Below are 21,481 nucleotides of genomic sequence, written 5' to 3' on the forward strand. Positions count from 1 at the left end.
ACAGTCTTTTTCTGTTTACTTTTATTTTCAGTTTTCTTCTTTTCATGAAACTCAATAGAAAAAATCTAGTTAATCTATAAGTAGCCTTTAACACAGATCTCATAATTTCTGGGAAATGGTTATCTAAATAGACCTTAGTTATCATGTAAGCAGAAATTACCAGGAAATGACGTTCCTTCTGCTGGAAAATAGGCCAGCTGTGCTTGTTTTGGCTCTCCCTTGTTGTTTTCCATGTGGAAAATATTCAGGCAGAAAGGCTGTGCCTGTCCCTTATTAAAGTGTTACACGGCTAGATGGGGTTCACCACAAAGCTTGTCACCAAAGCCATTCATCTTAACTCCTCCTTTGCCCAGCTTTACCTCTGAATTGCAAACCCAACCATGATTTGTGACCTTAGAGACATGACTGCTTTCCTGTGTTTCCACTCGAGGTGGTGAGGTTGAGAAAACTGGCTCAGCAGATTGCGAACTGCAAGCAGTGCATTGAGCGCTCGACGTCCCTCATCTCCCAGGCTGAGCAGTCGCTGAAGGAGAACGATCACGCTCGCTTCCTGCAAACTGCCAAAAATATCACTGAAAGGTAAGGGAGATGCTCCTCTCAATAAAAAGGAAAACCTCACTCTAAGGCAGATGGGTTGCTATAGTTGCTGTGTTGTCTTGTCACATCAGAGGTGTGGTGAAAGGCAGGGGGGTCGTTGATATATTCCCCCAAAATGCTGCTTTGTGCTATACCAGACTGGGAAGAACCTCACTGGAGTGCTAAATCTAAACATCCCTTTGAGAAGAGGAGCAGTCAAAAAAGGGTGCAAATTAAAGAGTTACAACAATAACAACATGCACGAGTGAAAGAGTTAGAATGGTTGCCAAGCAGATGCCTGATGTTAAACACACTTTAAAAATGGGTTTATGGCTGAAATTCTTACTTCATGAAAAATTCTGAGATTGAGAAAGAAATCAGGCGGTCAGCGCATTCATTAGAAGAAACTGGGAATTATCTTGATGGATTCATATTCTTTATAAAATAGAAAGCTACAAGATAATGAAATTTGTGAACCTCCACCGTGCATCTTGAAGAGATGGCGACTCAACAGTCCAGGAGGTTTGGAAGTTACATCACTTGTTGTGTTGGGCTCCTGGGTGCAGGGAATCTCTATTCCTTTCAGGATCCTGGCTCCTCTTCAGCATGCCAGATATATCAAGGATCCCAGAGACAAGGGCCATGCTATCAGAAAATTTGGTCTGGTTTTCAGTGCAATGATGTGAATGTTGAAACATGCCCATTGAGTTTCAGCAGGATTTTCTGATGAAAAAATATTCTGCTGGAATACCAGCTGTTTAGCAATCAGAAAAAGTTTTTAAAAATTTAAGTTTAAAGAAAGGAGAATATGGAAAACAAAGAAAGACATCAAAAGCATGGGTTTTTAATTTTTTTTTTTAAATAGCACTTTTTTAATAGTTATTTTTTTATTTCTGGTTTCACATTATACCTTCCCATTTTCCAACCAATTTTCCCAAATTCAAAACATGAAATTCCCTGCTCCTATTACACATTTTTTTTTAAGTCTTTCCATTACTCTGGTGTGCTGCATCAGTCTTCATGAAAGCTAATTACCAATTTATATATAAGCCAGCAATACTGGGTTGCCCATTACAGATTCAGAGAATTGAAAATCAATTGAAAAAGACAAGGCCAGGCAAGGCAGTGGGTTATATGCTCTCTCTCAGACTGTGGTTTATATTCTGTCACTGAGCAACATTGTGGCATCCCAGCTGAAGCCATTAGTAAAACTAAAACAAGTATCAAAGGCTGAAGGTGGGGGTCTGCCTTTTTTTCAGTGTTCAGCAGAAGCAGCAGTCGGGCAGAAACTTGTGGAGATATGGGGCTTTCTACCTGTCTACCACAGAATATTCAGAGAAGCTCCATTTTGAACTTGTAAGCATGAACAATTGCATCATAAATACAGTACTTTCACAGGAGAGACACTGGGAGAGCAGAAATGAGACAAGCTGACATATGTGCCCAATCAAACAATTCTTGGCTATCACAGATTGCTGTCTGTAATGAGATGGCTGGGAACACACTGAAAATCAGAGAATCATTCCAAGCAGTGAATAAAACCAAGGGTAAAAAAGATACCAAGGGCTTGCAGACAAATTGCAAATGGAAAAAGAGGCTAAATAGAATAATAAATTATTCCTCACAAGTAACTCTCTTAGTTCTCCTGTGGTGAGCAACATTTTGTTTGCTTTTAGACTGCTCAAGTAACAGTCTCACCAGGGCTCTGAGCTCCAGCAGCTAAAGAAGTCTCCTGAAATCATGCTCATTGCAATTCTTCATCCACACATTTCAAAGTAATTGCAGTAAAATATTTTCTGTTGTAAGCACAACAGGTAACTAAACAAGCAAAGTCATTACATTCACTCTGATGATTAAGTCCTGCATTATTTGCAGTGGATGAAATACATTTATCCTAGAAAAACCCTTTCCAATCAAGTACAGTGTCAGTGTTTACAGTGTCAACAGATGGCAGAATTACAGGACAAAATTCAATCCTCTGAACCTAATATGGAGACATGATATCTGAAATTTTGAATTGTTGATCTCACCAAAAACTGATTGTTACACATGTAAATGCAGAGCACCTTTTGCATATCCCCTGAAACAGTCCAAAAAGGCCTGCTGACAATTAAACAATTAAACAATTAAAAAAAAAATCTGTCCTAGGATCTACTTTAAACTGAGTTCTACATTCACAGCTGCAACAGAAACTGTATAACAAGAATATTTACCAGGAAACCTCCTCAGCTTGTCTTTTGAAAACTGTGTTGAAGACAATGAGATGTACAGCTCTGGTTTTGACTTTCCATATTGTACTTTCCTAAAATACTACACAAAAAATATGTGAAAAAATAGTTGGAGTCATTTCAGTCCAGTCTACAGAAAAAGAATAATATGGGAAAATTTTAAATTGAAGCAATCAAATATTTTGATCAGATATGTAATAAATGACAGATAACTGACACAGATTGCATGCATAGTTGTCTGTTTGTCTCCAAACTGAAACATTTGCCCAATTTCTGTTGTATAGCATAAAGTTTAGTGATCTCTCTCCTTAAACCAGTCACACTTTCTGTATGCACATCCAGTATCCAGTTCTCCAGAAATATGCATTTGGTGAAACCAGGCTGAATGGACTAGAAAATGTATTTTTCTTGTGAAAGTTAATATCTTTATATTAGTACATCTGGACAGAGAAAATATAAATGTAGCTCCTGAAATGAGGTAGGTGAGGAAACTTTTCCATTTTGGAGGAAATATAAGTATGCACACATGCTTTGTAGGGAAAAGCCTTTTAAAATAAACCATGCTGACATCTATTTGTTTTATCTCCCTCCTGTGCCTTTTGAAGTTAGCAGCAGTGTGCTGTGGTGAGCAGCTGAGGAGCTGTGGGGACTGCACCAAGCCCTTGGGACAGCAGTGCCAAGGCGTGCCTGGAGCAAGAAACTGCTTGGGAAAACAAGGGTTGGGAGAGATGCAGCATCTGTCAGGATTGCTTAAACACAGCTAATTATAGAGCTCTTCCTTCTTTGGTTCCATGGGTGATTAAAAAGAAGAATTCAAGGGATATTCTTATTTGGCCAACATTTTGTTAAAAATCTTATCTGATACTGTGTGATAGGCCTAGTGTTCAGTAAAAAAAAAAATTTACTGGATATCTTGCTGTCAAAAATAAAAGTGGCAGGAGAAGTTCCTAACTTAAACCATATAATTAAAATACGTATATAAGCTTTTATCAAGCTTTTTGAGAGGCTATAACAACCATATTGATCAAGTCCATCTTGATATAAAAGTCATTGTGTTTTGAGTGCTAAAAGACATTTTTCTTTTCATTACAGGGTTTCCATGGCAACTGCATCCTCCCAGGTTCTAATTCCTGAAATTAATCTCAATGATACTTTTGATACTTTCGCACTTGATTTTACCAGGGAGAAGAAATTGTTGGAATGCCTTGATTACCTTACAGGTACTTGTTTTTTTGGTTTGTTTTTTTTTTTTTTTTCTTGAGGTGCTACTATTATATATTCCTCATAAATTAGTAATGATAGGATTTTCTCCCTGTGGTTGTAACTTTGGCTGATTGCCCGGTGCTCACCAAGCCATTCTCACTCCATCTCCTCAGTAAGGGGAGAAAATAAGATGAAAAGCTCATGGGTTGAGATAAGGACAAGGAGATCACTCAAGAATTACTGCTACAGGCAAAACAGACTCAGCTTGCGGAAGATAAATGTAATTTATTGCAAATTAATTGTAAAAGTAGGGCACTGAGAAATAAAAATAAATCTAACAAAAAACTTTTCCCCATTCCATCCTTCTTGGGCTCAACTTCACTCCCAGCTCTTCCACCTGCTCCCCACCAAGTGGTCCGTGGGGATGAAGAATGGAGGTTGTGGTCAGTTCATCACACATCATCTCTGCCACTCCTTCCTGGCGCCCTTCCCCTATTCTGGCATGGGCTTTCTCCCACAGAATGCAGCTCTTCATGAACTTCTCCAACATGGCCCTTCCAACAGGGTGCCATTCTCCAACAACTGCTCCAGAGTGGGCCTTTTCTGCCAGATGAATCCTTCAGGAGTGGACTGCTGCAGTGTGAGTCCTCCATGGGCCACAATTCCTGTAAGGAACCTTTCTCCTGTGTGGTACTCTCTCTGCAGGCTGCAGCTTCCTCTAGCCTGCTCCAGTGTGGGTCCTCCATGGCTCCTGGTGGACATCTCCTTCACTGTAGTCTTGTGTGGGCTACAGGGAAACAGCCTGCATCACCACAGCCTTCACCACAGGCTGCAGGGGAATTTCTGCTCCAGCACCTGGGGCACCTCTTCTCCCTCCCTCTTTACCAATCTTGGCATCTGCAGGGCTGTTTCTATCACATTTTCTCACTCTCTCTGCCCCCACTGGTGCACAGCCTTTCTTCCCCTTTCTTTGAAGTGCTATCACTGTCAGCACTAGTGATGGGCTCAGCTTTGGACAGTGGCAGGTGTACCTTAGAACTGACTGTGTCTGGTACTGAGGCAGCTCCTGATCTTTTCTGACAGAGGTAACCCTTGCAGCCCAGCCACTTCCAAAACATTGATACATAAACCAAATACACTCTCCCTCTTAATCCTGAACGTGTTACCTCCAACAGCCCCAGAACACCCCAGGGGGCATTGGGTGCTTCAAACAACTGGAATGTATTTCCCACCTCCTCTCCTTGCATTCTTCATCACCAGAGTGTGAGGATGTAGGTTTAAGAAATTATTAAAAGCCACTGCAGCAGAGTGCAGTGAAAGAACAGCTGGAGCTCAGCCTGGAGCAGCCAGAGGAGGGAGAGCAGGGACCAAACCCCATTTCCCAGGAGAGGGATGCTCCAGGTGTTGCCCTCTCCCTTGGGGCTGCCTCCTTGCTGCAGCAGATTGCTGCCTGGCAGAGTTCCCATGAGCAATCAGAAGCTGCTCAGGCAATCAACATCACAGGCTCAGCAGTGAAAGATGTTTTCTCATGTGCTGTGAATTTCCCCCATCACAGAACTGGAGGATCTAGCTGTGTCTGGAGCTAGAGAGTGTGCGGTGTGCTCGGAGCTGCGGGGTGGGATCTCCACACAGCAGAACCCCACCTCGCCTAACTGAGGTCTTTGGCCTGAGGAAGCCCACAGGATTAGACCCTTACTGAAAGCCTGAGTAATGTGTAGTCTCAGAGTGTACAATGACTCACAAAGAGAAACAAATTACTGTAATTTAGGGTGTTTTGATTTCAATGCCAGAATTAGAACAATTCATTCCAGCTCAATTGAAAACAGAAGAGATGTGGTAGGTTTTTATTTTGCAGCGTCTTTAAGCATCTGCTGTTAGCAGCAAGAATTTGCAATGAAAGGCACAAAGCACTGTTAGAAAAGCATTGGAAAACACTTCCTGGGTCCATTCACTTGTCCCAGTTTTCAGAGGATATGCTTGTGTTAGTTCAAGAGAATGTGAGGGTGCAGCCTCCTCATTGCAACCACTATCTTTTCCAAGCAGAGGACTGGCTTCTGGCTTTTCTTCAGAGGAAAAGCTGAGAAAGTTAGGGTTGTTCAACCTGCAGATGAGAGGGATCCAAGGAGACCTCATTGTGGTCTTTCAGCACTTAAAACATTTTAGTAGTGTCTGTTGAGAAAGGACATGGGGTAATGGATCTAAACCAAATGAGGATAAGTTCATACTACATATAAGGAAAAAATCTTTAAAATGAAGGGGGTGAACATTGGAGCAGAGAGGCTGTATAAGTCCCATCCCTGGAAACATTCAAGGTCAACCTGGACAGAACTCTGAGCAACCTGTCTCTGTTCATGATCTGGAGATTGAGCCAGATGACCTTTGAAGGTTCCTCCCAATCCAAAGTATTCTCTGATTCTGTGATTCTATAAATAGCAAATAGATTAATACTGGGAAGCACAAGACTGGGTGGATGCACAGGGCAGCAGCATTCTTGCCTGACGAGGCATTCTTGCCATATCTAAAAGAGAAATTATATCTGAAAGGAATTTCTTTGTCACTGTGTGACAGATGAATACAATCAGTGTCTAACACATATTCAAATAAATAAAACAACAATAATGTAATAAGATCAATTTCAGCTTCTTATACAGCACCAGTGAAATGTTATGTTGTCCGCCTCTCTCTAAAGCTGCAGGAATTTTGCCATCATGTTCAGCCTTCACCCTAAATTTATAAAAATCAAAGAAAATGAAGGATTAAAACAAAAAACTGATTTATTCAGACTAATCTAGCAATTGACCTCTAAAATAATCAGTCTCATCTTCCTTTATGATCAAAGAAGAGAAATAGCCATCTAATTTTGAGGAACATACACTGAGGCACTTGACTCCATTCTGGAGTTGCCTACTTCTGCCAGCTGTCTCCAAACAGAAGATAGATGTACTTATTCAAATGCAGATAGCTGTGGTTTAGATCTGTGAAGTTATATGAGGTTAATTCTGTCTAGCAGTCTGTTCCTGCATCCCTCAGGTCTTCTCCCCTTTGTACATCATACGTCAATATTATCAACTTAATTGCTGTGCACTGCAGAAAACGAAGGTTATATCTGTACCAAAATAAAGGGTGGTCTTGCTACAAAGATATTTTCTGTGATCCATCATGATGACTGTGTCATTTACATAGGTCCTTCTCTGCCTTTTTCCTAACACATCCACAGTCTTAAAAAATTGCTCACAATGCAGCCTAAGAAAACTTGCATACATGTCAAGCATTTTAGCAGGTTTTTTTCCTAAGAAACCGTTTTTATCCTTCATGCCCAGTGAAAAACTGTTCTAACTGGCTTTTCTTCACATTAATAAATATCATATGGCTGCAGTGGCAAAATGCAAAGCACATGTCCAAATTATCTGAGCATAAAATGCAACCTATGCAGACAGTTAAAATACATTTATGTTAATATATGTAAATAAGTATACATGAGATATAGGTATGCATATATATATACACACATATATATATATAATTCCAAGAGTAAAATGCATTTGATTATTCTTTACTGTTGTCCAGAAACTCCAGAGAAAGGTTTATATTACTCCTTTCAGATTGGTGCATGGAATTTTCATAGATCATAAACTGAACATTTTGTGACAGAGTGAATTAGGCTTTACTTTTATCACGTTTCACAGTTAAGTAAAACCAAGACCATTTGTACATCCTAGCCATGGATCTATGCTGAATAAAGTGAAGAAGCCTACCTCATGACTGTCATCTGTACTGCTTCTGAACAAAATGTCAAAACCTGAATTCCAGCTTCATGATCTCTGCTGTCAGTTGCTTTTGAAACAATTGACCGTGGCTGTCTCCAGATTTTTTTCTCCTTTGGCTCTTCCCAGTATAATATTTGTCTGATCTTCTTCAATCTCCATATCCCCAACCTTATCCTTTCTTCCTAGGCTATTTCTTTACTGAAGAAATAAATTTAACTAGTTTGTGCTTATCATTTAGGTCGATGTCTGCCCAAAGCTTCTGCTATCCAAATAAAATCTCTGATATCTTTTTGAAAGTTGCCAGCCAGACATTGAGATATCAAGCTCAGTATATTAAAACAATACTTTTAATCTTCATCTGACTGCTCTATTCTCTCTCTATATATAGCCTTGATGTCTCTTGAAAGCATTCTTATCTTAACAGTTGCTCAAGCTCTTCATCTGGAAACCATCTTTCTCTAGGCATGTATCTAGCTAGACCCAGGCAATATGTATGACTTGCAAACTCTCTGCACAATATTACTGTCAAAAGGACTTTTTTTGTCCATTGTGAATCAAAAATGCTTGGTTTGTGTCCTAATACTTTGAAATCAATTGCAGGAGCATCCATTCTTCAGGAGCATCCATTCTTTGACCTTGCAATTTGCCCTATTTCAGAAATCCTATCTGAAACAATGATAAGTTTTTTTTCATCCATCACTTCACCTATGACTGCACAAAGAAATATGTATTGCCTAGCATATGCCAGCAATTTTTTCACACAGAAACAACTTTGTTCTGGAAACTCTTGACAACCTGTCTTCCTGCTTAACCCTTTCACCACTGAAAGATCAAAGACCAATTCTAGACAATGCTTGTGTAATCTCTTCTCATTCTGTTGGCTTTGAGCAGTCCTGGTCTGCCCAAAGACTAGGTTGAGATGGTTTGTATGTATGACCAACTCACACATGACAAGTTAATAATACATAAAATTTGTATCCACATCTGATGTAACTGTGCTTTCCAATTCCTCCATGCTGATTCAGCCCAGTGTCATGATACAAGATGGAATCTGTGATGAATATCTAAAAGAGAGGTTCAGAGCAGCTCTGCAACTCCCTCACAGTCATACCAGCAATATGGATATTTCTAGCACCATTAATTCAAGCAGATTGCTTAGTTCTTCTTTTAGGCCTTGATACTCAGTATCAAAATCCATAAGGAATCTTTACAAAGTCAGTCGCTGCATGACAGCAGGGAGAGAGAAACTGAGCAAACAAAATTAATTTGAGGTTGTTTTAGTCAATCTCTGTGACCTTGTGCTGAAAAGATTTAGATAGTATCTCAGTAGACATCCAGGAGGCACTGCATTACTGCTGGAATTCACCAGGGAGAAGTGGCAGTGTTCCAGAAGTGGCCCTCAGGTGTGCAGACCTTGTGAGCCATCAGTTCTGCTTCAGAGCAAAAGCCACGCCGATGACAAGGAAAGGAAGATGCCTTAAACTAAAAGGGTTGAAAGGAGTAGTTATGCTGGTGAGATCAGTACTCCTGAGAGCAAATTTAAGGAACTGCATTTCTAATATTAGTGCCTTTCAGGCATTTTAGGTGTTGTTGCTGACTTTTTAAGTCTGTTTACTCAGTTTTGAGCTAAAATGAAGTAAAACAGTCTTCAGCAACGATTTTTCTGTCTTATGAGAGGGTGAATGCAAGTCTAAGTGTCTGAAGCAGCCACCACTCCCAGATATGTGCTCTGATCCTCTCTGGAGAAGTGCATTGTGTCTCCCACTGCTGTGCTGGCAGCATGCTGGGCTTCCCCTCTGGAACAGTGGTGAAGCACACCCCAGCCAGGAAGGGGAACAGGCTGGTGCAGCCTTGAGATCACTGGAATCTTTGAGGAGCTTCCCACGGCACAGAGCTCTGTGACAGTACTGATGAATTCAATAATTCACCAAATCACACACTACCAAATGCAATACTGAATGAAGCTAACTGGTTGAGGTCAATCTCTTTAATTGCATTACAAATTTACACTCTCTAAAGGAGTATGTGCTGTGGAATGATGAATTTGGCACTCAGACAGCTACATTATTTTGTCATAACAAAGCATCTGAATGTAGAGTTGCCTGCCTTTCTGTAGGAGAAGCAGGTGTATTTGTTTTATTCTGAGTGGTTGATGACATGAATGTTGCCAAAGAGTTGAATTCATGCAGTATAGTCTCAGGTGAGTGTGGGTTAATCACAAGAGCCAGGGAAAATATGTCTTAGGTAAAATTTCTTTCAGACATTTTCATTACACGAAGGCCTGTAGATTTTCAGCTATAAGGCCAGTTGTGCCTATGAAAAGCAAACTTAGGATGCCATTTTCAAAGAAGTTTAAGATGCTTAGGTGTTATTGAAATGCAGTTTGCAATTAATTAATCCTTCAGTATTTTTTGTTTTCTATAAATTAATATTTCTTTTCTGCGTTGAAATAATAACAAGTACATTTCTCAAGTAAAATGCTTTGCTGTTAGATGCAGGAGATTACAGAAGAAAATTTTAGTTGAACACCATCAGAAAAATAAAAATTGATCTACTTGTGTATTTGTTATTAACACTTGTTCCAGTTTTTGTTTGGCCTTTGAAGGACAGGCAAAATATTGAAATGAAGCACCAGCTAGAAATAAAAAACCAAAAATCCTGTTCTACAGGATACATTTTTGGAACATAGCTGATATTACCATTAATCTTTTCAGAAAACTGTGGACCTTTTTTTCCCCCCCCATTTTTTTAATATTCTTCTCACAGATAGCTCTTCTTACATGAGTTTATTTGTATTTCTTTTCATTAATACCCTTCTGTCCCAAGGGTTTCTCTGACAAGTTAAAAAAAAAAAGAGCATTAGTAGGCTTCTGTGATTCAATATTTGGAGTATCACAAATCATGGTCCTATCATGAAACACATTTGAACTTTTCCTTAAACCCTTGGGTTAAAAGAGGCTGCTTGGGAACCTGTCTGCACTCTAATCCTTGGGAACATACATCAGTAAGCCAGAGACATAATCTATAAAAATTCTTGATGGAAAAAAATAGATGCTTCATAAAAACAAGATCTTGCATAAGTAAAGGTGGAATTCCTTCAGAGGGACTTTTTTGAGGCTATTATTTGTGGCTATCAGAGGTTAAAGAGCTGACAGAGAAAGAAACTCAAAACCAAACCACAAACATTCATAGTTGCCTTCCTTTTCCTTTAATTCAGACATAATTTGGTTGTTTCAGCTTGAGTGCTCTCCTTCTTCACTCTGTGACAGCTGGGAAAAACACCATTAAAGCAAAAGGATTTGTGACTTCTTTTCATGATGTGGCTTGTAGGGAAGATGATTTGGAATGAAGCTCCCACTGAGACAAGCATGCAGGAAGATCCCTCAGGAAGAGAGACTCATTTCTTGTTATTTAGGTGTTTGGCTTTTTAAAGATTGCAAACAGGAAAATTAGACCTCAGTAATTTGCTTCAAATTTCAATTTAAATAGGTCTTTAGAACAAACTCATGTGTTAATTTGGGAAAAGATTGTATATCTTGCTACATAAAGATTTTGCCCGTTGATTATAAAAACAGAGAGACAGAGGGCTCCTGAGTGACTATTTGCTTGTAATATTCATACATTCATTATGTTATGATAAGAACTCTTTTTTTAATGCTGCAAAATGTGAATTTTATAACCAGCAGAAATTATATGTATCTATAGTAGAAAGGATAGCTAGGAGACCAATAAAAATGGAGAGAGGAGAAAACTGGGCAGGAAAGTATGAGTTTTGGCAGCTTCCCCAAAATTATACTTTTAAAATACCTGTTGCTAATGAATGACAGATCATAGTGCAGCCTAGAGCAGGGCCAGGAAGGATGGACCACCACAATACCACTTATGGCAATCTCTGGTAAGATAGGCTGGGCAAACACTGCTTCCAAATCAACAGTGAAGAGTGTTGACCCTCCATCTTGACATGCTTCAATGAAATTTTGGGAAGTTTGATAAAATTATCAGAACAATCTTAGAAAAAGTAACTTGTCATTGTATCCATCTAAAGTGACACAGATGCATCACTTGTTCTATGGCATCTGGAACTAAAGCTACTTTAATACAAAATGTTTTCAAAATCTGGAGGTTTTTATGTAGTTATTAAGAATTTCTTCCTAGCAGTGAATTGATAATCAAAGTTAGCACTGGAATTAGCGAAAAGTTATTGAAAAGTCTGTTGGATGATGTCTCTACAATCTCATACACCAACTACATCCCGTAATCTCGGGGGAGAGGGGAAACACTTCACTGACTGTGCCTGCTGTGTTGTATCTCACAGCTCCCAACCCACCCACCATTCGAGAAGAGCTCTGCACAGCCTCCTATGACACCATTACTGTGCACTGGACATCAGATGATGAGTTCAGTGTGGTTTCTTACGAGCTGCAGTACACCATCTTCACTGGACAAGCCAACGTTGTTAGTGAGTATAAACCTTCTCTTTTCTTGGTGCTCCCTCATGGTTTCTATGAAAACCAAGTTATGTCAAGAACAAAAGGAAAAATTATTTTCTAGAAAGATTTAAAGCCAAAATTTTCAATCCAAACCCATAATGATGTTAAAAGGCATCCCAAGTCCCTTTTTGCAGATGTAGCAAGTTCAAAGATCTCAGTTCTATTCTCAGCACTAGTCAGGCAGTGTACACATGGGAGCCTGTGTTGAACTGGTCATTAGTTAGAACTGCAGCCCCATTGTCATTTATATAAACTTGACATCTGGACCTTTGTCTGAAATACAGATTAAGTCCTTCCCTCTGATTTTTATTATCTTCAAGGCTACAAAGCATGGGTCTCAGTGAACTACAGGCTAAGTCAGAAAACATCAGTGGAATAACAATTTTTAAGTTAACTTGGTTTTATTTAAAATGAGATTAACAAACATTGTATATTTTGTATTACAGCACATTTTTTACGAGTACACTCTATGTTTTGAGTCTGCAACTTTCTTTAATGGCTGAATTTACCTAATTAGATTTTGGATTGCTTTATTTTTAAATAACTACTCCTCACAGAAAAAAAATGTTGTTTAACCTTTGGTCAGGAAGTCAACATTTCTGGATTCGGTGTTCTGCAATCATTGGGGTCATTGACTATGAATTTGGAGAAGTCATTCAACTTCTTCCTGGTTGCTGTATATTTAATGGGCATACCACTAGCTCACACAGACTTGTTTTATTAAATAAGGATTCTGAAATGGGCCAAATCAATCAAAATGTGGAGTTTGTTCAAGTCAACACATATTTAGATAGGGAACTCATCGCCACAGAGGGTTGGTGTGTTTTTGAGTTCAAGAGATGCCTGGACAGATCATGCAAGAAAAATACACTGAGAGCAATGAAGTGCAATGAAGTTGCTCTGGAAGTGCCAGAGCTGTAAGCTGTTGATGCCTGGGAGAGCAAGGTGAGAAATGATCAGTGTGTGCCTTCCCTGTTCCTTGAAACCTTTGTACACCTTCATCTTTCCCCACCATCAAATACCCTGGCCACGCACTGAGGTAGATAGGCTTAGTTGTGAGACAGGGCAGAAATGCTTTTCTTCTCGCAAAACTTTTTTGTAAGAAGAAAATTTGTTGAGATACTTTGATGAAAGTCAGTGCTGTGGGCATGTTTGCATGCTTTATGTCAGCAGAAAAATGGTATGGTCTATGCCAAGTTTGAGTACTGAGCCAAACTCTCCCACTGACTCCTCTGTTACGGTGTGCACCTCATCTTCTCCATCACTGAGCAGGAGTTTATTTTCCAAGCCATCTGAAAGGACATCTGAGGATTCATGTGCTGGCATCTTAATACCTTTTTTTAAGTAGCATACTGTGAATGTATTACAGTATTCAGGACTGACTGGAAAAAGAAAATGGATTATTGAAAATTTGATGAATGTTTTGTCAAAACCTCCATTTAGTGTTTCCCTTAAGAGTCTGATTTTGAAGAACGCACTGCAAAATTTAAGGCTGTTGGAAAGACCAAATAAACTTCAGCACATGCTTCTACATCTGAGCAAGCTAGAAAATAAAAAAGTCTAATAGTAATTTTTCAAAAATTGAAGCAAGGTAGATAAGGGAGGAAAACATTCTCTGATAAATCACTACCAAGCAGAGACGACAATGATAAGCTGGTGTTCCTTGTTTTCTAGTTCATTTTTATCTATGGCTTTATGCTGTGCAAGTCAATTATTGGCATTATGTATGAACATGGCAGCAGCAAAAGGTGTGCCGTTTCCACAGCCTTGGGATGTGGGATTTTATTCCTTGCTTACTAGTGAATAAATAACAAGGTATTGCTATTTTAGGCTGTAGTGTAGGTTTCCCATGTGGAGGTAAAAGCTTTGATCTGAAAAACACATATCAGTAAGTCTGCTTTCAGGGATGCACTATAATTTTCAAGCATAGCATGAAGTGCTCAGTATGCAGTCTGAACTTTCATATTATCATTTAGCAAAAATAGTTAATTAAAACTTTGAAGAGTAAACAAATTAGCACTGTAAGAAACTTTGTTTACGAAATGCTCTGAAGACCTTAAATGAAAGTAGAAAGAAATGAAAGAATGGCTCTTTTTTTTTTAAGTGGTATTTTTGGTTTTTATTTTTTGTTTGGATTTTTGTTTTGGGTTTTTTTTAACAGAGACAGTTCCTATGCAAATACCCTGGTTTAATTGAAAGCTATAATGTTAATCCACATTAAATACATGCATGTGTAAGTACATGTGAAAGGCCTTTCTAAATGCTGTAAAGCCTCATTTTAAATACGATTATTTAATATAGATTTGAACCCCTCCAATGGTGATTTGCCTGCCAGCATGCTACAAATCTGCCTGGGTTTCTAAAATATGAGACTCTCCTAGGTCATTCCAAATTACATTGGTATTGGAGATTTACCCACTAACATCATAGACTCATAGGACCACTTAGGTTGGAAAAGACCTCTGAGATCATTGAGTCCATCCATTAACTTAACACTGCCAAGTCCACCTCTAAAGCATGGCCCTAAATGTCACATCCACATGACTTTTGAATCTCTCCAGGAATGGTGACACCACCCCTTCCTCAGACAGACTGTTCCAATGTTTGACCAGCCTTTCCATGAAGAAATTTTTCCTAATATCTAGTCTAAACCTCCCGTGCTACAGCTTGAGCCCGTTTCTTCTTGCCTTGTCAATCCCATCCTCAGAACACTGCTTGGATGTTTATTCACTTTGTTACATTCTATTCTTGATCCTGCAGAAGGATTTCACATCACACCTGTTACAAATGGCTTTCCAAGGCTGTTCTTGGAATATCACAGTGTACCTTGGTAGTGCTGTTGTACACAGAGAGCTGCTCTCACTGTGAGTGGCATTAACAGGTGCTGCACTGCAGCCTTCAAATTTTGATGAACTGGAGATAGGTTTGTGTTTTGGGTTTTTTTTTTTTAATCCCATTTTAGACTTTGGGTTAGCAAAATTTTCTTGTATTTATGGCATATGCATGCTGTTGCACATCACTGTATTTTTATTTCTCTGTCACATCCCGAAAATTCCCGTTGGTATTGTGTGTTGCATATAGCAGATAATGTAAACAGGCTCATAGATTGACTTCAGTTCCGTGGTTTTTTAGCTATGAATTAGTCACCAGGGAGTAGCTCAAGTAGTGCATTAAACCCACAAGCTTTTTCCCTGGAGACAATAGGAATCACTTTGCATACATACCCACCTACCGTGCTAATGGAGGCTGTTATTTTGGAATCTGTTTCTTAAACCACACAGCCAGCCTGACTGCACTTTCCACTCACAGTACATTTCCCCCACCAGAGGCATATATCATCCAGAGATTGCTAAGAATTCAGTAACAAAAACAAGCAATACTATGTTTTTTTAGTATACTTTCTATCCAACATAATCAACTATATTCTTTTTTATTAACTGAAAAATTGGAAAGTTAACATTTGATGGCCAAGGTCCAAATAGAGTATTTCATTTGAATTCTATTTCATACAGGAAAGATTATTTCCAAATGTGGCCAAACGTCTTGGCTATTGAATGCTTGGCAGACCTGCTCTGTGCATAAGAGCAATAGGGAACTCTAGATTAAGTAGGCTTTTACTAAAGCAGTTGTCCTCAGAGTTATACCATTTGTACATTTGCATTTCTGAGAGGCAGCTAATCACCTGCAATCTGAATACAGTAAAAGCTTTTAAAATTACTTTGTCACGAGCTCACTAACATGCATTATAATTTCATTACTCCATTTCAATAGATTTTGAAGTATTCATTGAGTATGCCCTTTTTTAACATCATGGATTTTTTAAAGTGTGTTTCAGGATGGTTCAAATTTTTCTCTAGCTCTGATGCAAGATTCTTCAGGAAAAATACATCTCTCCCTTCTTGATGAAGACCAGCAAATCATTCTCTCTTACCATGTAAAAGAAATTGGGGATAATTAGTTATACAGTCTAATTTCTAAAAAAAATCATTCTGTGAAGGATGCAGTGTACTACTGTCAGAACCTTTTCACTGTTACTGGACTTCTCTTCCTCTGAGAGAGGATAAAAGTTTTTGGAAGGACCTAAGATAATTAGATGCCCAAGCTTCATGAAAAATAGTGAATTTATGATTCACCAAATAATTTTTTAATATTCCAGACTTTGCCTCTTTCTGAAAGTTTTATTTTGACAAAAATAAAATGTAATAAGATTCCTTACAGTTTTCAGATTTCTACTAGAGATTTTAGTGAGAATTTTTAATGGCACAAAAGCAAATTTGGGATAAAACCAGAAAAACTTCTGCATCTTTAAAAGTATAAAAAGACTGTGTTTCTTAAAAAGAAAATCAATGTGTTTTTCAGAAATCCTGCATTTTTTTTTTCAGATGGGAATGAAGAGTGGGGGTGGAGAGCTATTTGTTACTTTCACCTACCTTATTTGCTTTTCCCATTTGAATTGGTAATAATTTATTTAAATAAAACATTTTACAATAATTAAAATACTCAAGAGATTAAATAACCTTCCTATGACTTTTGTGCTCCATTTCCAGTTTTCAAGAAAATATATTTTATTAAAATCTATCAGTGTAAATTTTAGGAGGATTTACACCTTGGGATTTTTCCCATCTGTTTTTTAAAGTGCATCAACAGCCAACACCAGGGAAAGAGCTTTACAAATTATTACCTCCAGACTCTGAGAAACTTGTTTTGAAAACTCACACATCCTGTATGGACATCACTGTGCTCACTGCACCATTCCAGGATGTAATTTAAATTCTCTACATTTTTGTAGGCTACAGTTTTAAAATACATTGTTTTACCATCTGCATAACCCTGTAAAAAGCCCTGGGTTTTTGAAACAAGAAACCTGAATGCAGCCTGGATTAGGAGTGGGTACAATAGGAGACCCTTGGCTCCTGCTGTTGCACCAGTGAGGAGATGTGTACTTTTCCACTTCACCTGCTGCCACCGGCAGGGAACTAAGAGGGCAAACACTTCCCCTGGATGCCAGTGTGATCAGGATGCTTGTTCATTTCCCTGAACTTCCTTAATCATATTCTTTTGTATTCAGAGAAGAAAGGCTGTCCTGATAGGGCATAACTGGAGACAAATTCCTTTGACGCAGCGACAAATTATTCTTTCATACGTAAATGCTTAACTTGGCTGCCACAAGTAACTATTCTCCCTTTTGAAGGAGTTTGGACTTGTAGTTTGGCATCATCAATACTTCATTCCCAGGATTTTTGAATCAAAGTACAATTTAAGGCCTGTTATCAAAGAGCTTACAGTCAGAAAGCACAAGAACATATCATTGAGCCCTTTGGTGCATAGGCAAGAGCTGAGCTTTATAAGACAACAAGGTTTGTCAGGTAAAATAACCGAGTCAGTCACTGCACATCCAGCATTTATTGCACATCAGTAGTCTGGGATGCCTAAGAGTGGAAGGACAAAGAAAAGAAACCTAAGATGTATTCTGTCATCAAAGAGGATAGAGCTTTCCTCTAGAACATGAGTTAGGTCATGGCCACATTTGGAAATAATCTTTCCTTTATGAAATAGAATTCAAATGAAATACTCTATTTTGACCTTGGCCATCAAATGTTAACTTTCCAATGGCTCTCTCTATTGACTGTGCAGGAGGTTTAGGGTAGGTAATGCCTTCAGTGATTATTTGGTATGTATAAATCCACATACCCAGGAGGAGGGGATGAACTGAAGAGGAGACTCATAGCAATGCAACAGTTCCTTTACTGTCCTTTATGTACTTATTTGGATCAAAGTTTTATACTTTGTTAAGGAGCAATCAACCTCTGATTGCTCCTTAAAAAGTGTAATGGAAAGTGTAATGAAAGTCTTAAAAATGTGCCCATTAGAGAGTTGTAGTGAATAATACAAAACTAGTTTCTAGATGAGTTAGCAAAACTCTAGGCATTTCTATGTCTGCATAATGGCCAGTTTATGTATGGCTTATACACCCCACAGAACTTGCTTTCAAAGTGTGGTTGTGGTTGGAGAAGACACTTCTAGGACCACTGTCTATATCCATCCCACTTATTGTCATATGTTATTTGGTATTCTATCAGAGGCATTTTCGTTAAAGACTCCTTGATCATATTAAATTCCTTTTAAAACCAGTGTTTAATTCTGTTTTATTTTAACATACTTTAATTTATTTTGCAATAGCACCAGTAAGGGATAGTCTCAATGCAAAATCAATGTGGTAGTTCAGGTACAGGAGTGTGCAATTAAAATCTGTGGCAAACTGGGAAAAGATGAGATTTCCTCTGAGTAGTCAGTGAAATATTTTATGTCAGGAAGCTGCTTCCTTTACTTTCTTTCTTCCTCATAGGAAACCCATTCACACACAGCCTAAAAAAATAAATATAGTTTGGTGTGTAAGGTTCAGTGAGAGAAGACATGGACGGATGTTGCTTTAAGCAGCTCACTACAAGTGGTGGGGTTACCATGGGCTATAAAATGGCTTCTTTCTCTTTGTGACAAAGGCAGATAATTGTTCTATACAATCATATATATATATAAAAATTATCTACAGGGTGACTCATGTCAAGTCATTTTAGATACCTGAAATTTGAGATCTCACCTATGCTGATCACCTAGGCTCCCTCTGTGGACAAGAAAAGAGAGGCATTTGCAGTTGGTAGGATGTTCACAACTGAGGAAGTGAAAGAAACTACTTACTGATTTCTGCTTTTCCACAGAGCACAGAAAAATAGGTTAGGCATTGTAGCTCTTCATTAGGTGGCAAGATAGTATAAATCTAACCTGAAACTGTCCCACAGTTACCCATTTGCACAGCAGGATGAATCTCTGTTCTGCCTGCCTCTAAAAAATGCTTTGTATTGCAAGAGAATTTTGAGACACAAACATCATAATATTTAGATTGAAATTTGGAGTTTAAATTCTAATGATCTTTTTTTATGAAAAGCACATATCACATTAGGAAGGAATCTCACTGTATGGTCATGAATTGTCTATGAGTTTGCAAACCTGTATCACAGATCTGTTTCTTTCAAGTTTTGTAACAAGTAGCCTTTAAATTTTATTTTACATTAAGTTTTTATATTGTCTGATATGCAGAGCTGAATCACTACTGAGTTCTAAAAGATTGTGTTCATGAGTAGTTTGCTGTTAGAAGATTTGTTAAAAGCTGAAAGCTGTCTGTAAAGAACAACAGCTTCCATAATGTGTTCTCTGCTCAGTAAAGACAGAGGCCAAGAAGTCTGTCAGCCTTTCTCTGTTACATTTTCCAACCTTGGATATGTGCACACATCCATACACTTCCACTTGCATCTATCTATTTCTGGCTGTAAAACCATTTAAAATGTTGTGAATAGATATATACTCCTCATAAATGTTAAATTTTTTCTTTATGTAAACATCTACCATAAGAGGCTGGGGAATCCATTAGACCAGAAGCTGTTCTAAATATACAGTGATGGAACTGTATGTATGGGTGATTGACTGCCATTGCATTTATATCACAGTAGGAAAAACTTATGAAGATTAAAAAGTTCATTTTAATAGGGTATTTTCCTGATTTGTTTATGATCTTGGTACTGACTTATTTTACTTATTTCCTGCGTGCTATACTTCTGTGGTAGGCATCAAATGTAAACCAAATATAAACCAAAAAAGTTTATAAATGGAAAATTTTCCAGCTCTTTCCCAGCTGGCATCTCAGCATGAGGACATAAATCAAAAAGTTGCATCCATTAAATTTACTGGCTTAGATTACTTTCTGGCAAAGTCTAAAGTGCAAGAGCCAAAGGTTTCCCTGAAGCCCATGCTCTACCCTGTTTGGCCTCCCATGATTTGCTTCAGGTTCTGAAGAATGCATACCTGGGGACTGTCAGCAAAGGTGCCTCCCCAGCCCTCCTGGCTTTACTGCTCACGTTCGTTTTCTGAGGTTTAAACTGAGTTCATTAATCCAAACAGTAGATTGATGGGATCTCCATAATCCTCCCGTTCTTAAGCAATAAAGAATGCCTTGTGCTGGGATATGAAAAATCTCAGACTGCTAGTGTCTCCACTGAGCCATTTCTTAAATGCCCACTTTTTATGGTTCACTTCACATAGCAAGAATTTAAAAGGTGCCTTGGCTGCAGGTTGATAAAATGAATTAGCGGCTTTAAGCAGTGGCTCAGTAAATGTACCAACACTTTAAAAGGTACAGAAGCAAAGCTCATATTGGTCATTGGGTGCCTGGGAATGCTCTAAATGTCCCTCTGTGTGTTTCGTGTGCTATGACTGATGTGCTCTGTTCAAAATTGCAGGTTTATGCAACTCAGCCGACAGCTGGATGATTGTTCCTAATATCAAACAAAACCACTACACGGTGCACGGCTTACAGAGTGGCACCAAGTACATCTTCATTGTCAAGGCCATCAATCAGGCTGGCAGCCGCAGCAGCGAGCCTGGCAAGCTCAAGACAAACAGTGAGTACCACGAGATCAGGATGCACAGAGTCTTCTCCTTTCTGGCTTTCCTTTTTAGGCCTGATCTTTGCACAAGAGGACAGAGAAGTTCAACTTTTTAAAGTGGTTTCCAAAATGAAAGCCCCTTATTTAATATAATTCAAGATTGCCTTGGTCTTCTGTAGTGCAGAAAATATGTTGGGGTTTTTTTTGAGAGATCTATCTGTAGTTTGGTCACGGGAAATATCACATAGGAATGAAGACATTATACGTGAAATGGTTGAAAATACTCTTTTGTGGTTTTGTTTTAATATCCTCCCTATTCTTTTTCCTCTACAAAGCAAAAACTTTTCTTATGTTTGCAGTAAAACATTTTATCTTTGTAGTGTTCATAAGATAATTGCTAGTCTAATTTTATTCTCCAAAATTATCTCTTTTTTAGGACACTGGAAAACTTCTTAGCTTCAACCCCCTCATTTTTTTATGGAGTTCAGCAAGGTGATAGACTAGTCAGAGATCCCACTTCAAAAAAAACAATGGTTACTCAAATTATTAGCAGATGTAGAATAGCACTTTTAAGACTAGTTTTCAGCTGTTTTTTCCTCTTGCACAAGCCAATCCTTCAGTCATGTAGTCATCATGGGCAGTTCTGAGGGCTGGAAAGAAAACACTGGAATTTGTGCATCTTCTGAAACCTGCTTTTTGTAGGGAAGGGTGCTTGAAGAGGGGTGATAGCGAGTGGTGCAAGAAGGAGTTTGAAGAGAATGGCATGTGCACCTTTCTGA

General features: G+C 38.6%; 1 protein-coding gene across 3 annotated transcripts in view; it reads left to right on the forward strand.

Moving 5' to 3' along the window:
* Positions 1 to 21,481, forward strand: part of MID1 (midline 1) — a 237,578-nt gene that overhangs the window by 209,946 nt on the left and 6,151 nt on the right. For all 3 annotated transcript variants that reach the window (XM_084227068.1, XM_084227066.1, XM_084227067.1), the window contains exons 5-8: positions 431 to 579; positions 3,897 to 4,024; positions 12,090 to 12,233; positions 20,556 to 20,717. In XM_084227068.1, coding sequence (XP_084083194.1) covers positions 431 to 579; positions 3,897 to 4,024; positions 12,090 to 12,233; positions 20,556 to 20,717 — 583 coding nt within the window. The remainder of the gene's footprint in view (positions 1 to 430; positions 580 to 3,896; positions 4,025 to 12,089; positions 12,234 to 20,555; positions 20,718 to 21,481) is intronic.

This window comes from Fringilla coelebs (genome assembly GCF_963513975.1).
Source record: "Fringilla coelebs genome assembly, chromosome: 2".
NCBI classification, from domain to species: domain Eukaryota; kingdom Metazoa; phylum Chordata; class Aves; order Passeriformes; family Fringillidae; genus Fringilla; species Fringilla coelebs.